This window comes from Bidens hawaiensis, unplaced genomic scaffold (genome assembly GCF_021521415.1).
Source record: "Bidens hawaiensis isolate Kalapana, Puna unplaced genomic scaffold, B.hawaiensis_p1.1 tig00012136_1, whole genome shotgun sequence".
Classification (NCBI taxonomy): Eukaryota; Viridiplantae; Streptophyta; class Magnoliopsida; order Asterales; family Asteraceae; genus Bidens; species Bidens hawaiensis.
The window spans coordinates 438,964-456,474 of NW_027491976.1; the positions used below are offsets into that span (position 1 = coordinate 438,964).

At 32.7% G+C, this 17,511-nt stretch overlaps 2 protein-coding genes and 1 pseudogene across 3 annotated transcripts; 1 reads left to right on the forward strand and 2 right to left on the reverse strand.

Moving 5' to 3' along the window:
• Positions 1-551: 551 nt before the first annotated feature.
• Positions 552-5,388, forward strand: LOC143540077 (uncharacterized). The gene is made up of 8 exons (XM_077033229.1): positions 552-892; positions 956-1,050; positions 1,160-1,263; positions 1,365-1,465; positions 1,583-1,686; positions 2,265-2,702; positions 2,776-2,907; positions 5,049-5,388. Exons 1-8 carry the CDS (start codon positions 641-643, stop codon positions 5,200-5,202), a joined length of 1,380 nt encoding a protein of 459 aa, XP_076889344.1. The 5' UTR covers positions 552-640; the 3' UTR covers positions 5,203-5,388.
• A 32-nt stretch (positions 5,389-5,420) lies between these two features.
• LOC143540078 (lysM domain receptor-like kinase 3) lies at positions 5,421-9,212 on the reverse strand (annotated as a pseudogene). The gene is made up of 10 exons (XR_013136541.1): positions 8,350-9,212; positions 8,063-8,286; positions 7,028-7,167; positions 6,846-6,935; positions 6,650-6,755; positions 6,416-6,567; positions 6,207-6,305; positions 5,975-6,113; positions 5,780-5,878; positions 5,421-5,700 (listed from the first exon to the last, which is right to left on the reverse strand). The product of XR_013136541.1 is annotated as a lysM domain receptor-like kinase 3 (transcript).
• A 1,445-nt stretch (positions 9,213-10,657) lies between these two features.
• On the reverse strand, positions 10,658-13,852 carry LOC143540053 (BTB/POZ domain-containing protein At1g67900-like). Its single transcript, XM_077033212.1, has 4 exons — positions 13,299-13,852; positions 13,115-13,184; positions 11,292-12,374; positions 10,658-11,207 (listed from the first exon to the last, which is right to left on the reverse strand). The coding sequence occupies exons 1-4, from the start codon at positions 13,355-13,357 to the stop codon at positions 10,836-10,838; spliced, it is 1,584 nt and encodes a 527-aa protein (XP_076889327.1). The 5' UTR covers positions 13,358-13,852; the 3' UTR covers positions 10,658-10,835.
• Between the last annotated feature and the right edge of the window lie 3,659 nt (positions 13,853-17,511).

Below are 17,511 nucleotides of genomic sequence, written 5' to 3' on the forward strand. Positions count from 1 at the left end.
GGGGGTATTAGGACCACCGTGATTAATGGGTCAACATAGATATATATGGAATGTATTTATTTAGTCTATTACAGTTTTATAATTCCCTAATCTTCTCCTGTAATTATTCTTGTTACCATATTGTAATTAGCCTATATAATGGCTTGTAATATTCATAGTAAAAGACACAAATCTCATATCAATTCTTCTGTCCTATTAATCATTTCAACCAAACTCCCAATTTAACCCAAACCCAATTAACGCTATTTAAACAATCCGTTTTTAACTCAGCCTCATATTTCTCCGTCCAATTTCCCAAGCCTAAAATACACGTTTGACACATTTAATAAACCCACATCCCAAATAAAATCTGGTTCACCTACAAACTCACACACCTTAATCAACGACTACCATCACGCCACGTGGCAAGAACCCACAGCAGTCTTTATGGACTCTCTTTCCTACAAATTGACACCCAATTGAACACCAAGTGACCATAAACCATCAAAACCCACATCCCAAATGCGCTGTATTTCAATTCCCAACAACAATTACAAATTCATAACCAACCAAACTCTACAACCCCAAAAATCCCACCTTTTTGGAACAACAAATTAGGGCCTTCTTGTTACCAAGAAGGCTCTGTTTCTTCAACATAATAATGTTTAGGGTTTCTGTACTTGCTCTTCAATTGATTGAGCTATGTGTTAGTGCCATCGTTCATATGCTATATGGGCTTTACATTTTCAGCTCTGCTGTTGCTGGTGATCTTTCATTGGCTGTCAATGATTTCTTGTTCAATTCAAGTGTCCAATCATCAATTAGAGATGAAAACCCATGTGGGTCTGTTGATATTCATCATAATCTGCCACCCATTGTGCTTGTTCATGGGATTTTTGGATTTGGCAAAGGGGTAATTTAATTTAGTTTTTTTTTTTTTTTTTTTTTTATGTTAAATTTGGGATTTTTGTGACAGAGATTAGGTGGGTTGTCTTATTTTGCTGGTGCAGAGAAGAAAGATGAGAGGGTTTTGGTGCCGGATCTCGGTTCGTTAACTAGTATTTATGATAGGTTTGTAAATGTTGTTAATTTATTAATTTGTGCTTAATTTGTGGTTTTCTTGATTTGATAGTGTTGGTGTTGATGAACAAATTATGGGGTTTTTTTTTGTTTTAATTAGGGCTAGAGAATTGTTTTATTATTTGAAAGGCGGGCGGGTTGATTACGGTGAAGAACATAGTAAAGCTTGCGGGCATTCGCAGTTTGGAAGGGTGTATGAACAAGGTTAGTTCAAAGTTCAAACTTCAAAGCTTAAAGTTGTAATCTTTTTCTTATGTTTTGACTTTTGAGTCAATATTGATAGTAATGTGTTTAATGTTTATTAGGGCATTATCCTCAATGGGATGAAGATCATCCGATTCACTTTGTTGGGCATTCGGCCGGTGCCCAGGTGGTTCGGGTTTTGCAGCAGATGTTGGCTGACAAGGTTTGTTTTTTTGCGTCAGGTTGATGTCAAGTTTTGTGTTTTTTTGGCTTTTTAGGTGTAGAATATGCATATGATTTGTGGTTATTAATGAAACATGAATGTGGTGTAAATTTGCAGGCATTTAGGGGATATGAAGACACTTCTGAAAATTGGGTGCTGAGTGTAACAGCTTTGTCGGGTGCGTTTAATGGGACCACTCGAGCTTATGCTGATGGAATGCAGTAAGTTTGATCTTTTTGTTTCTTAAAATCTTTACTTATCGACATCAAACACTTCAAGATTTCGAAAGTATGTGTCAATATCTGTGTTTATCATGGAAATATATAAACTTCAGATGTCAAAGTTGGTTACCATAAATTAAAGCTATGGGTGTTATCTGCTCTAAAAAGAGTTTGTTACAAATATTTTGAAATAATGTCAAAAGTTGCTTACCGGATATGATTATTGGGTGGCTTTTTAATGAAGTTAGCTGTGCAAATTATTGTTGAGTTCAATGCACCCTTTTCAAGATTTTAAAATTATCATTCAAAATATTTTTTTAAGGCAATAACAAGGGAAATCTGTAAAACTTAATATTATTAAATCCTGATCCAAACACTTAAACTCAAGATTAAAAACCATTCTTTTTCAAGATTTAATAATTATGTATCAAAATCTGATCTTTTAACTCCTGATCCAAACACTCAAGATTTAAAAACCATTCCTTTTCAAGATTTTAAAGTTATGCATAAAAATCTGTTCTTTTTTAAATGCAAGAACAAGAGAAATATAGGAAACTTAAGTTCACTTTACTTTTCAGGCCAGAAGACGGGAAATCCATGAAACCCATAAGCCTTATCCAATTACTACGCATCGGTGTTATTGTTTACGATTGGTTAGACATTCCTTTATTAAAAAATTACTACAGTTTTGGGTTCGATCATTACAACATGTCATGGAAGAAAGTTGGCGTTTGGGGTCTTGCTGATCTTCTACTTGGAAACTCGGGCCCGTTTGCTTCCAGTGACTGGATCCTTCCGGATCTAACGATCCAAGGTTCATCACGTCTCAATAGCCATCTAACCACATTTCCTAGTACATATTACTTTAGTTATGCAACCAAACGTACTAGAAACTTCATGAGTTGGACGGTTCCGTCAAATATACTAGGAATCCACCCGTTGCTATTTATCAGAGTCTTGCAGATGTGTCAATGGAGGCACCCTCCTGATATCTCTCCACCTTTCAAGGGCTATAGGTTGGTTTTAAGATTTTATAAAATGTTGTTATAAAAGGTTGTGTGTTAGATGTTATAAAGTTTGGTTTTTTAGGGATGAAGAATGGTGGGATAATGATGGTGCGTTAAATACCGTTTCGATGACTCACCCAAGGCTCCCGGTTGAACACCCAAGTCGATTTGTGGTTGAAGATTCTGAATGCCAACCGTTGCAACCGGGCATTTGGTAAGATTATATTTGAGGAATAATTTCATAGAAAAGGGTTCAAATAAAAATAAATAGTTTCCTAAGAATGGCAAGAACCAATAGATTTTTGACATGTGGCATTACAACCTATGGTTAAAGAATAATTCTAGTAAACTATGTTGGTTATAATGATAAAAGAGTAATTCTAGGAAACTATGTCGGTTTTTTGTAATTTTAAATCTCAACCATTGATTAACATGATCCAATTGTTGTGATTTATTCCTAGTCTTCCTAGGAAACTACTTCTTTTTAGAATAACTAAGGATCTAAGAGAACCCTTTGCAAATTGAGAACTTTGAGAACCATTTTGGACCACTAAAAACACCTTTAAAATAATATTTAAAAAAATCATAAAACAAAAAATAACAAAAATTTTTAAAAAGTAAAAAAACCATAATTCTTATATTTCATTCCCGGTTTCATTAAAAAAATAAAAAAAAACATTGTATTATACACATATGTATAATTTTATTTAATATTTAGTTACGTAATATACACATATGTACACTATCATTTATCTTAAATTATACACATGTGTATAAAAAAATCATGTAAATGTACATATATGTATATATTATACATATGTGTATATAATTTGGCTAAACCGAGTTTTTTTTTATGAAACCGGGATGTTAAAATAAGAATTTTGGTTTTTTTTACTTTTTTTATTTTTGTTTTTTTTTTATTTTATGATTTTTTTTTATTTTTGGGTTTTTTGTAGTCCAAAATGGTTCTCATAGTTCTCAATTTCAAAAAAGTTCTCTCATGATCCTCATGATCCTGATCCTATATATATATATATATATCCCTACAAAACATAACATATATCATATAGGATGAGTTTCATTACAGAACTCTTAAATTATTTAAGAACTTGAAGGAACCCTTGAAAACTAACGTTTTTTATAAAAGTTTTTGTATGTTAACGTTCTTTGAGTGTAGCTTCATCATATTTTATATCTATACTTACGAGTTCAGTTTTGAAAATTAGTTTTTATACATATCTATGTTTTGTTTTACACTTATGTAAATTTGTTTGTACATTAATTTTACACATATGTAAACTTGTGATTAATATATGTAATCAAATTTTTTTATATAAAATATGATAAAACTATTCTTATATAATGTTACTATATAAAAAAAATTAAAAAAATGTTTGGTTGTATAGAGTTCCTAGTAGTTCTTAACTTTTTTAGAGTTCTTAAATGATACTAACCCTATATGTGGGATGATACTTAAACTTGGTTTAGATATATGATATTTGGCAAGTTTTGCAGGGATATATATGATATGGGTTAGTATCATTTAAGAACTCTAAAAAAGTTAAGAACTACTAGGAACTCTATACAACCAAACATTTTTTTAATTTTTTTTATATAGTAACATTATATAAGAGTAGTTTTATCATATTTTATATAAAAAAATTTGATTACATATATTAATCACAAGTTTACATATGTGTAAAATTAATGTACAAACAAATTTACATAAGTGTAAAACAAAACATAGATATGTATAAAAACCATTTTACCCTTAGTTTTCTTAAAAAATTAAATTTTAAACTATTTTTTTAAAATCATCTTTTTCACTGCTTTTCTTTTCCTTCTTTCTTTTTCTTTTTTTTTTTACTTTTCACATTTAAAAAAAAATTTTACAAGGGTTTTCTTTTGTATTTCCAATCGACTTGATCGTTTCAGCGATGTTTACCAGTTTTTTATTTTATTTTCAATTGACTCGATTTTTTCATATTCCCGGTTTCGGCCTGGTTCGTTGTAGAAAAAAGAGTCAATTGGGGAAGCAATAAAAAAAGCCGCTCTAAAAATGAACAGTTAAAATTGTTTAAAATTTTTTTGGGGGGAAAGTAGTCATATTATTGTTTTTAAGTAGTATGTTAAAATGGTTATATATATGATATTTTGGTTATTTTACAGGAATATATATATGATATTTAGAATTTGGTTTGAATATATATGATTTTTGGCAAGTTTTATAGAGATATACACTATATTCAGAATTTAATCTTGGATGTATATGATATATACCTATATTATACCTTATATATAGTTGAGGGGTTGTTTGGATGTGCAGTTTTGAATATGATTATTATGGGTTTGCAGGTATTACAAGATAGTAGAAGGGGATCACATACTTTTCATAGTGAACCGGGAAAGAGCAGGAGTACAGTTTGATATTATTTATGACAGTATTTTTGAGCGGTGTAGAAAACACGCGTTTAGAAAGGTTCCGACATTGCCAGATCATGTTCATTGATGACCGAGGTTAGCTGCCACACAATATTATTTATATACATACATTTGACATCTGTAACTGAATCGTGTAGTTCTCATGTAATATCTGTCTCATAGAATGAATGATGCATATATGCGTCAATCAATTGTTGTGCGACGCTCACGATTTATTATATGTGTTCCATTGATTACAATGTGTCAATACATATGCTTCATTTCAAGTTGAATATATTACAGTACATAATGTAATGTCAAAAAAATGTTCATTATCATTACACTTTCACTGCATCATACAAGCTAAAACTGGCTTACACATGAAAGAAAAATGACTAACAATAGCCATCCAAACAAGCTTTCAGCGGCCATCAAAAACACCGCTGAAAACCTCGCTACTCCCTCCCAATGATGCTTCCCACTCGACTGATGACATCACTATTCGAGCTAAAGACTCAACTACCTCTCGCATTTCTGGCCTGTTATTCGGATCTTCACTTAGACACCAATATGCAATTTCAGCCATCTGCAAACCATACATGCATGACCAAATGTTTTACACGGCTTATAAATATAGACATATAGTAATGACTAATGAGAGTCACCTTGTATAGCGCATCAATAGGATAACTGTCCCTGAGGCTACCGTCTCTAATGGATACTAGTGCACCTTCGGGATCTTCTTCTTCGAAAACTTTGGTTATCTGAACACATCAAATTTGGTTACTATGGTTTAGATCAACTTGTTTTTTGCTAACAATCACGACGAATATGTTGAACTTGATTTACAACAAACTTACAACTGTTATGAGTGATTTCATTTTATTTGGCTCTCGATTGTCACGCATAAGCGCACGTTTCCCAGTTATGAGCTCTGTTAGAACCACACCAAATGCAAAAACATCGGTTTTTGTTGTTATATGCAGTTCTTTGACGGATCTGTCAAACCATTTATTTTTTTGGAATTAGGCGTGTTTTCATGAAGCAGAATTTATACAACGATTATATGACATGAAAGACTTAGAAACTTACTCTGGAGGAAGATATCCTGGCGTTCCAACTAGGCGAGTTGCGATGAAATCCTCATCATTTGTTCTTCCAACAAGTTTCGCTTAAACCAAAATCTGCAACCTTGCGGACGTATCTCTTTACTTCAGTCTCATTATTATTGTTTTATTGCTTTTTAGATGATATAAAAAGTAGATGTGACAGTTTTAAAAAAAGTATTTAGTAGGTGGTACCTTTGCTCGTAAGCGGTCATCAAGTAAGATGTTACTTGTCTTAATATCACGGTGTACATACCGCTCCTTCGTGTGGTCATGAATATACTCGATGCCCTTTGCAGCATCCAATGCAATATGTGCTCTTGCGGTCCAAGAAAGTGGCTGATGACCTGATTTCTCTTCTGATCAGTAACTTTCTTTCCTCTTTCTATATTAACGCGTTTATTTTTAATTTTCCTTAAAAGATAGTACCTTTGAGTAAAGGGTCATGCAGATGCTCACTTAAAGATCCATTTGAAATGAACTCGTAAACCAGGTACAAATGGTCATCTCCACTAGCAAATCCCAGTAACTCCACCTGTTAGTTATTCGAGCACGTTTAATTATCGATAAGTTTTGTGAAGCTAGAAAATTTGGTTACATAACTTGGAATAATAATATAACTTACCACATTAATATGATGAATCTTGCATAAGACTTTGAGTTCTGCTAGAAATTCTTTTGACTTGTTGGATCTCATTTTCTTTATGGCAACCTCCTAAAAACATAATATCACTGATCATAAATATTTTGGGAAAATAAGGCCAACTCTCACAAATCTTTCTTAAATAAAAAATAATATTTTTGTACCTTTTCTCCTAATATACCGAAATATACACTCCCATATCCACCTTCACCAATTTTCCTAGCGTCATCAAAATTGTTTGTAGCCTCAGCTATCTCGTTAAAGTCATATATTAACGGTCTTTCTGTATCAAAACCTGTTATTCCTGTATATATTTTTGCACCCGAGTAAAATTCGTGTGTATCAATATTTGATCTATTTGAGATAAAACACAACTAAAATCAACCCATCTATAAGTAAACGTAGGGGTGTGCATGGGTCGGTTTGGGGCGGTTTTTTGTCAAACCCATAACCGTAACCGATATAGCGGTTAATAGATAACCATAACCATAACCGATCCGTCATGGCGGTTGTGGTTAATCGGTTTTAACGGTTATAGCGAGTCGGTTAACTGTGACCGCATAATAAACAATCCTTCCATATGATTGCGAACACTGAATAGTCGCTAACTATATTGTGGAATTCAAATATATGTTCTTTTTTAACTGCAATTTGTGGAAATTTTTTTTTTACTGCAATTTGTGGAATATATGTTCTTTTTTTTTTACTGCAATTTTTGAAATATACATATCAAATTGACATATTAAATATTTGAAATGACAATTTGGATGAAAATTTAGAAGGACAATTTTGAAACATTGGAACGAATATCGTAACCAATATCACCAATATTAATGGCCTAAATCCTAGTTGGTGTGGAGAATGTTTAATATGTAACGGCAATAAGTGTAAAAATGTCCTATTCATGCACTAATTCTAATTTCCAAACCCTTATTTCTCGATTACTAGTTACATAAACGGGGCGGTTCGGTTATGGCGGGTTTAGAATTAACATTAACCAAAACCGACCCACATATGGCGGTTTTCAAAAATTCATTAAACCGACCCACTGGTTATATCGGTTATCGGTTCGGTTGTGTCGGTTATGGTTCGGGTTTGCGGTTATGACGGTTAATTTGCTCACCCCTAAGTAAATGTATCAATATTGTCCAGCTAGGAATAACTATGTATCGAAAGCTGGACTGAAATGACTAACCGACCTTCCATACTTTCTCTACTGAGGTATCGAGTGTGTGTGGAAGCTGATTTATTAAAGCTCATGATTTTAGATTCAGCCTTTACGTTTTGTTCGTCGTGTTCTTTGGATCTTTTCCGCTTCATGAACATTAATATGGTCGTCAGACATAATAAAAGCGCGATGATGGATAAAAGTATGCCAAGTATAATTACCCACTTTTTTTCCTGACAAAACAAAATTAGTAAACTTTGTTATCATATTGTTATCATATCTAATGCAAATTAAAAGTACATATTCATAATAAAAAACTTACCTTTCTTTACTTTTACTGATGGAACTCCATTCTTATACATAGGAACAAACAACACCCAACCGACTTCAATGAACCCCGACTTCTGAACCAAAGCGCTATTCACACTCTCGATCTCATTAACCTCAGCCGAGAGCCGGTTAGCAATATCTGAAAGTGTATCATGCGGCTCAACGGTATACGTAACCATAACTTGAGAGTCAGTTTCAGCACACCCACACAATAAATGCATGGTGGCATTTGTGTTAGCTTTAAAGTTTCTACCTTCATCTCCAATCGGCCAAACCTGCGAGCTATATAACTGATCAGAAACATTCAAGAACGTTTCGTGTTGTTTTACTGGATAGACGATGTCGTAGAAGTATGCAATGGTGTTGTTCACATTTTGACAAGAACATGGGACCGTTACAAGATAATGGTTCTCGTCTCCTTGGGAAAGTGTCTGGATTTGCGATATGTCAACCGAATAAAGCGATGAAATATTGTGTTCCGTAAGATTATTGTGTTGGTAGAGTATAGAGTTGCAAGGTTTAGAATCCTGAGAGCAAGTGAACGGGAACCCGTTTGGTTGATTTACATGAAGACCGACGATTATGTGGATCAAAGACGAGACGATAATAACAATAAGCAGAAAACCGCGGTTATGAGAAGCCATGGTTTGTATGCAAGAAAAGAAGTATAGGAAATGCAATGGAATGAGGTTGAAGGTTAGTATATTATGTATTTGTCACTATGTGTTTGTATGTTAATGAATTTAAGGATGTTTTTGTTGTTTCCAGCTTTGTTAGTAAACAAAACTTTGTCGATGAAAACAATTCGTTTGTGAAGTAGACAAGAGATTGATTACATGTGTAGTATGCTAATAATTTGTTGTTTTACTTCATTTTATAAGCTGTTAACGCGAAAAATCTATAATTTATTAATGTAAACAAGTTGCAGCCATTTTATGGGTATATTCCATTTAGCATTGCGCAATTCGTCGATTAATAAATAGAGTCAAATTAAACTCAAGTGTGGACAATAGAAGATGCCAAAGATTGAGGCCGGCAAGATTAGTGTCTTAAACATTGCTATCTTAACTTAAAAGCTAATAAAAATACCTTATGTAATAATAACTATTGTAGTACTAAAGTATTCTAGTGTAATATTTATGTTTATGTAATATACATAGACTCTTGAGTAATGTTTATGTTTAGGCTTGCGAGACTAGTCAAGCTTGGTATATGAAACTCGGACTCTCTATTATATGAGCTATATGATGTGAGCCCAAGTATAGAAGACCGGGCCATTATGTTTCTGGAGGCTAAAGAGCGCGCTTCCAGAGGTGCTGCACGAAAATGGGCATAACTTGGGCTACGGGCCTCCGTTTCAAGCGTGCTACCAGTCAAAACGACCGTTGGAACATGGGCCACGTTGTCGTAACCAGCTATAGGCGGGTTATCCCGTTTATTTTTCCGACATAAGCCCTCTAGATACACTTTTGGGCTACTTTTATGTTTTTTGTCTACTTTTTGGGTTTTCTTTTGGGCTGTTGTTGGGCATGCGGTTGTTTGTGTCGGCCCAATCCCATTTTGGATGTTTATTTAATATGTTAACTTACTTTGTGACTGATCATTGATCAGAATTTAATAAAAATACTTTGGCTTTTCAAATTTCTGCATTTTGGGGTCGAATTTGGGGGTTTGAGAAGGATCATCACGGGTAATCACAGAATCAACGTGATTAGCCTTCGTTCTCTATTAGTACGCTGCATCACTATAAGTTAGGCTTGAGCTTGTTTAAGATCAGCTCAGTTTGAGCTTTTAATAAGCCGCTCTCGAGTAAATCACCAACGGCCGGACTCGTTTACACCCTACAAACATCCAATGCAAAAACCTGGCCCGTTTCAACTCCATATTAATGAGCTTTTAATAAGCCGCTCTCGAGTAAATCACCAACGACCAGACTCGTTTACACCCTACAAACATCCAATGTAAAAAGCTGGCCCGTTTCAACTCCATATTAACCTGACAAGTTTGTTTCTTGTCCTGCCAGATAATATGTGTTGTTCAATGTTCACAGTGACTCGCATATTTAGTAGAATAAGCTTTGCGATTCAAAAGGGGATATCGGCGCAGCTTGTTGCTCGCTTACCCATTATCCAGATGCAGCTTGGTTTGTGTTATTATTATTAAAAGTTTCTTTAAAAAAAAAGTTGATACTGTTAAATATGTTCAACTATTTGTCAAGACTAGCATAGAAACATATACTTGTGTAATTGTGTTAGAAGAAATTAGAAATCATTACACCAACATACAAGAAAAAATTATGTAATTATATTATTGTATTTGATGTTTTATAACGTTACATTTGATGCAAATGAATATACAAAAAAATTTCTGCAAAATTCTTTTTGTAAACCACTAAACTAGTTTGATCTTCACATTAAATTGAAATAACATAAAACTCAAAATCGGATATAACTCATATCTTGTATTCATTTTCATCACGATTCATCAACCAACAACATACTCAACGTCGTCCTCATCCTATCAGGCCGAGAAGGAATCAAACAATCTTGTTTTACCCTTGAACTATCAACACTCGGGTTTTGTGACCCGGGACATTTATCATGTGGTCTTGTTGTGTGTGTGGTGGTTGCAGTACCTTCGGCTTTTGATGCCTTGATGTTCCTTGGCAGCCTGGTTCTACCAGCCATTGCAGCTCGGGTTTGTTCAGAGAAAATAACTTGCACCACGACACGTAATGGCAGCGACTCGTTTTGTGCTGCATGTATGCATGCTTCTAAAGATAGTTTTGTGCAGTCGAGTGCCCGACAAAGATCCTTCCTTTCTCTTTTGTTTAGCTCCGGATGTGACTGGTTGACCAAACGTCAAAAGTCAAATTTTCAAAATAAAAAAAATTAACTTAAGAAGTGCATATATTTAAAAAATTTGATTACCTTAAGATATAAGTCAATTGATTTGTAAAGATCATCATGTTTCAGTCTTGCAGATTCGGGAACCGCTTTGGTCAAAGCAATGAACTTTGACAACGGTACATTCACATCTCTAGCAATCTCTTGCAAATATCCATCAACAAGCTTCGATACTTTAATCACGGAACTCGTCTCTTGACTTTGACTTTGCAACATGTACTGCTCCAAAATGTTCAAAACAATGTCAACATCATATATCGTTTCACTATCACTCGACACAGACGGAATCATCAAGTCACAAACTTTAGCTTCGTCCAACTGAAGTGCAACCCGTCTTGCCAATTCCAACTTTGAAGAACCCGAAGCTTGAAATAAGTTGACCGCCTTTAATAAATTAAGCAAAAAGCTACAAGAAACCGCATTTCTTTCAACTGGGAGTAGACTAATTATAGATTCTAAAACCAGTATGCTTTTTGAAATCGAAAGATCCGATACACTATTCAAACCCGACCCGTTTTCAATTTTTCTTGAAATTTTAGGAAGCCATTTCGAAGTGTAGAGTTTTAACGAATCACCGATAAGCTTAGGTGGCACTTTCCCGCCGGATTTAAGGCCCGCCATTATTCTCCAATAAAGTTCAATCCTTAATTCTGAAATATAATCACCCCACCATTTTTTTACTGTTTGACTTTCTTCTATATCCTTCTTCATAGGATTCGAGTTGACTTTCAACACGAGTGATTCGATGCACCGGCTTGTGATTCCCAATTCATCTGACCATAACTGGAATGGCTTTGTGGTTTGAAGAGTTACAATGCAATCTTTAAAACCATTGAGAATGCAAGAGTTGAAGAATATTTCTAGCTTATTGACCAAATTGCCCTTTTCAACTTCTTCTGTCATTTGAAGGTATTTGGCTGCACATCGTGCTGACACAATATTGTATGCGCTTAGAGTGATCGTTATTCCGTAACAGAACTTTGCACATAATTCAAAAGCCTTTATTCCACCAGGGAAATCCGAAAGTTCGATTCTTTGAGGTTGTAAAGATTTAGTAGTCTCAGAACAGAGTCTTTGCAACTTCAAGCTTTTTGATAATAACGGAAACTGAAGGTGAAAAACAGAATATCAACCATCAAGAATCATGACAATAAACCCTTTCGTGTAATCAAGCTTAGGGCCGTAAAAGAACTGAACGTTTGGCGGGAAGCTCGTTTATGTTCGTTCATTTGATAAATGAACGAACATGAACAAGGAATTTTGTTCAATTAACAAAATGAACGAACACGAATGCAGGCCATGCTCGTTCATTGTGTTCGCAACCGTTCAATAGTGTATTCGCTACATTCGTTTAAGTTTGTTAGTGCTAGTTTGTTTACGTTTGTTCATTTAAGGTTTTTAATATTTTTTAATGTTATATAGATTTAAGCAAAACTATTAACTATAGAACAAAAAATAGTATTATGTGATTAATTTATATGTTAATTAATATATGAATATATGAATGTTAAAAAAAACACCAACACAAACTTGGTAGCCGGACCAAACCGTTGACACTGACTATTCTTGGTCAGCCAAATCAAATAAAACATTGTGTGCGTACATTTGTGTTCGTGAACCGTTCACAAACAAGTTTAAACCGTTATTGAACAAACACAGACAAAAAATTTCGTTCGGTTAGGTGCTCATGAACCGTTCCATTCACTCGTTCATAAAAGCTTAAAAGCTTAACGGACAAACATCAGCAAGGCGCTGCTCGGTTCGGTTCGTTTACAGCCCTTTATTCAAGCAGCAATTTATTTAAAAAAAATAACATAAAAGTGATGAATTTTATATAAAAACATCACCTTGTGAAGCAAAAATCTTGTTTCATTCACTTGGATTATAAGATCAGTTCGAACCTCCAATGAAACTGACCTGCTATCACACGATCATATCATCTTTTGTTAATGATTCAACAAAAAGTTTAAATCTTCATTAAATTATAATAAATAATAAAAAAAAACATAAAAAAATCTTAATTCTGTTTACCTTACTCCATTTAAAGTGTAGAAAGTATCAGGTCTAGAACCAAGCTTCATAAACTTCATCACTGAGTCTTTATAATTCTTGATTTCACCTTCTGAATATTATATATATGTATATATATATATATAAGCTTTTATTCACAAAATCCAACCAGGGTTCTTCTCAACCAACAAAAAAGAACCAAACCCTTGAATCTTTTTGGTCAACAAATAATAAAGCTTCAATCTTTTAAGGTAAAAGATTAAAAATGCAACTTTCTTGATGACTGAATAATATTAATATTCTTTCCATGGGTGTTAGTGTTTATATATGAAAGCCACAACTGTAACTGCTTGTTAGATGGTCCTTGAATTCTGGGTCTTACCTCTTTCTTGTCATCATGGCAATGAGGGGACAAGGGTGAGTAGATGAGTGTAAAATTGTCCATTTTATTCATATGGATGTGGACTTTTTATTTCTTTCATAAATTTTAGATAAAGTTTTGTTTTGAGGTTGTCTTGAAATTGTATTATTTGTAGGTGTTTTTGTCAATGTATTTATTACCATGAGTTTCTTTCCTACCAACATAAAGATATGTCAATTTATTTGGACAGACAAGAAAAGGTTGTTATTAATGGTTTTGTAACTTTGTTGTGTAACAGTTACACCACATATGAACATATGAGTTGTATCAAATATTGTCTAATAAATGTGATTTATATCAAATATTAATGTGATTTATTATTTTTCTATGTGTACATATTTAGTCATTTATTCACTTTCTTAGCTAAAGCTGGTGTATATGGAAAGCACATTCAAGGTGCCTTAATTATATTTGTTGTTTTAGTATAAGTGTTGCTAAACGTAATCTTCTCCATACCATTTTTAGTGAATGTACATCCTTCTTGAACTTATTAAATCAATTATCATTAACCTTTAACATTATTTACATACCTATTAATCCCTTCAACATTTTTTTCAGTTAATGGTCTCCGCTAAATATATTACATTAAAAAACTATTAAGCTATTATTATAAATTTATTTTTATTAGAATTAATATTGTAATATTTAATATAGAATATAGTTTTTAATTTTTTTAGTGTGTGTATATATATATAATGTATCGAAATTAATAATAATAAATATTATTATTATTATGATCAAGGACAATAAACGCAAAATAAGATAAAATAAAATAAAAATAAAAACTTTATAGTTTTTTATTTAATATTTTAAAGGAAGAACATAAAGCGCAAAAAATGTTACACGAGTGTAATATGTCAAATAAAATTGTTAAAGAAAATAAAAGTACAGAAGAGAGTGTATGATAAGTAGAAGAGGGAGGTGCGTTTACTCTAGCCCTGTAAAATGTACATATTTGATGATAATAGTATTTAAATGTATCTAAGTTACTTTTGTTACTATGATTGTTCGTTTATCGGTATAAGACCTAGTGGAGAAAATGTTAGAACCGAAAAATTAAACATGCATGTAGCATTTGCACTTAAGGCAGTTTAGTCATCAATGGATAGAACATACAACTTTTAGCAATGACAATGAGGTGTTCAATGTAAGCAACTTTATTGTATTTGCATTTACTCTATTTTTCCGTAACCGGTCTCATTTTCAGTATTTGGTCATTGTAAGCAACTTTATTATACTTGTATTTACTTTTTTTTGGTAACCGCTCTTATTTTCAGTGTTTTGTCATTCTTAGCAACTTTGTTGTATTTGTATTTACTATTTTTGTCCATAACTGTTCTCATTATCAATAAATAACGGCTATCATTATCAAAAAGTAACATCGTGTGAATCAACTTCATGATCCATTTTATGTAAGTCTAGTTCACAATGACGATTTTGTAAAAATATTCGTTCTCATGGTCACTCCACTTGAAGATCATAGTTTTCAAAACCAAATGTGAGAACAAAAATTCACAACTGTAATTGTAGGTTCACTGGGATTTTTCACTTCACTTGCAAAGTTGCAAGTGTTCTTGACAAACAATTATTTTTTACCATGTCAAGTGTAGTTTAAGCACCTTTAATTAACACCAAAATTGTATGATTGTGCTTTAAGAGCACAATTTGCATATATTTGATTAGTTGATTCTTTAGAACAATTTTTACATTAACTCTATTATAAAATAACGTCTTTAAAGCAATTTCTACATTAACTCTATTATAAAATAACGTCTTATAAAGTCATGTTAATTATAAAATCACCAAACTGGAGTTTGACAACCTTCTTCTAATTTCAATAGTTGCAATTTATCTGTGGGGGTCCTCTAATATATTAACATCCCTTTCTTTCAACGTACTATATTAAAAATCAGTTATGAATACAGTTGTGAACCTACAAATACAGTTGCGATATATGTAATTATATTTAAAATCTATAAATAAAACATTAATTATATTAAAATCAATTGCAATATATGTAGTTATATATGCAAATATATGTAATTATATAAAACGTTTAATTTAATTTTTTAAATATAACTACAAAAATCAATTGCAATATATGTAGTTATATTTGAAAAAGAATGTTTATTATATTAAAAATCAAAAATAAAATCCAGGTCATTACTCCACGTCAATACTAAAAAAAAGATTAGAAAAAACTATCCATTGAAACCAAAACAAAACATATAATTTAATAAATATAAAAGCTCAGACTTAATTAAACACTTTTTAAACTTAAGTAACTTAAATGAAACATTTTTAAAATTTAGTTACTAGTTCACTCAATTGACTTTTGACAAGTTTACTATGTTCTACATTATAACTACTTTTGTTTCTTTTGAATAATAAAATTTGTGTTGGCTCTATGATTATGACTGTACTTGATATGTCCAAGGTCGTTGATTAATTCTGGCTAACCTACCATTTTTTCGACCGTTTCATTCTCTTTACCCTGCTTTTAAAATTGCCACACAAACCAAACGTCACACCTCTCAAAACCCACGCCACCTCCATTTCTTACCCACAAAAAAAAATGACTCTAAATAGTAATCCCAACCCCTTTTGTCCAAATTAATACGATGTAAATGTAATGTGCCAATTTTTTTTAACGACAAAGATATTGTAAATCACAAGCAAACGAGTCAAGTGGTTCGGGAATCATTTGTGATACGTTTATTAGAAGCTTTTAGTTGTGCTGAGTTTAAGGGTGGTTGAGTTTTACTTGAATTTAAATTGAAACTTATTAAATTAATAAGATTGATCCCGAGATTCATGCATTATTTTAAATGGACTCGCAAAGATAAACGAGTTTACTGTAATATGGTATAAAAGTTTCATGAGGTAATATGTCAAATTGTAAATATACACATATAAAATATTAAAATCCTCGTCACAACACGCAAGCTACCCACTAAATATAACATATAACGTATAAATCGGTGAATACACACCAAAAAGGTAGTTGATCACTGATCAGTACCATTGTACCAACACAGGAGTCGTGAGTCGTGACATGGCTATAAAAATTTTTTTAAAAAAATGAGAAGTTTTGAATTGAATTTTAGTTATGGGCTTGCTAAAGCTTTTGTTGGGCTCAAACATAAGATAAATGGGTCAAAGTCTGTCGAACCGACAAATCGGTCTGGGACCAAAGAAAAAATATCAAAATTTATAACTTACCAAGCAAACAATCTCCATATAAATATCCTCGAAGAAACATAATTTTCAAATCAATATCTGCAAAAATACGAATAGTTGTAGGGACAGTTGATGAAGTTTATTTATCTCCTAAAGATAGAATATATTGCTTAAAGTATAATATTATAGTTTAGCCCGATTACACCTTCTTATGTGACACAACTCCTGTATTGTCATGATAGTAGAAACCAAGATTTATCTTGAAATGGTATTGTCACCCATCTGTTTCTTGCTTCTTCTCGGCCACCGCCACCAAACCATGTTTCATGCTTGGTGAATGCCACACTTCTTCCTCATGTCGTATTCGTAGTCTATTGTTATTGGGTTTTATATAATTCAAGTCTTTTTACATATTCAAGATTGACTACTATTCTTAAGCCGGCATCTTAATGTTTTCAGCTTCAATCCAAACATCATATCTTTTCCAGCCTTCAATCACTAAATAGTATTGCATTTGAGATATTAACTCGTGTTTAACATAATTTCTCCAACCCGAATAATAAATAGGTAAAGACTCTTTAACAAAAGACTTCTAGCCTTGTGATATAAAGGCATGTATTTATCGTTGTCCAT

Excerpts from the sequence above, each read along its gene's own strand:
- LOC143540053 (XM_077033212.1), bottom strand. The coding sequence starts at position 13,357 with ATGAAGTTTATGAAGCTTGGTTCTAGACCTGATACTTTCTACACTTTA. Across the intron at positions 12,375-13,114 it reads CAAGATTTTTGCTTCACAAG|TTTCCGTTATTATCAAAAAG; the intron begins GTGATGTTTTTA and ends TTTCACCTTCAG. Across the intron at positions 11,208-11,291 it reads CAATTGACTTATATCTTAAG|TCACATCCGGAGCTAAACAA; the intron begins GTAATCAAATTT and ends TTGGTCAACCAG.
- LOC143540077 (XM_077033229.1), top strand. The coding sequence starts at position 641 with ATGTTTAGGGTTTCTGTACTTGCTCTTCAATTGATTGAGCTATGTGTT. Across the intron at positions 1,051-1,159 it reads TTAACTAGTATTTATGATAG|GGCTAGAGAATTGTTTTATT; the intron begins GTTTGTAAATGT and ends TGTTTTAATTAG. Across the intron at positions 1,264-1,364 it reads TGGAAGGGTGTATGAACAAG|GGCATTATCCTCAATGGGAT; the intron begins GTTAGTTCAAAG and ends AATGTTTATTAG.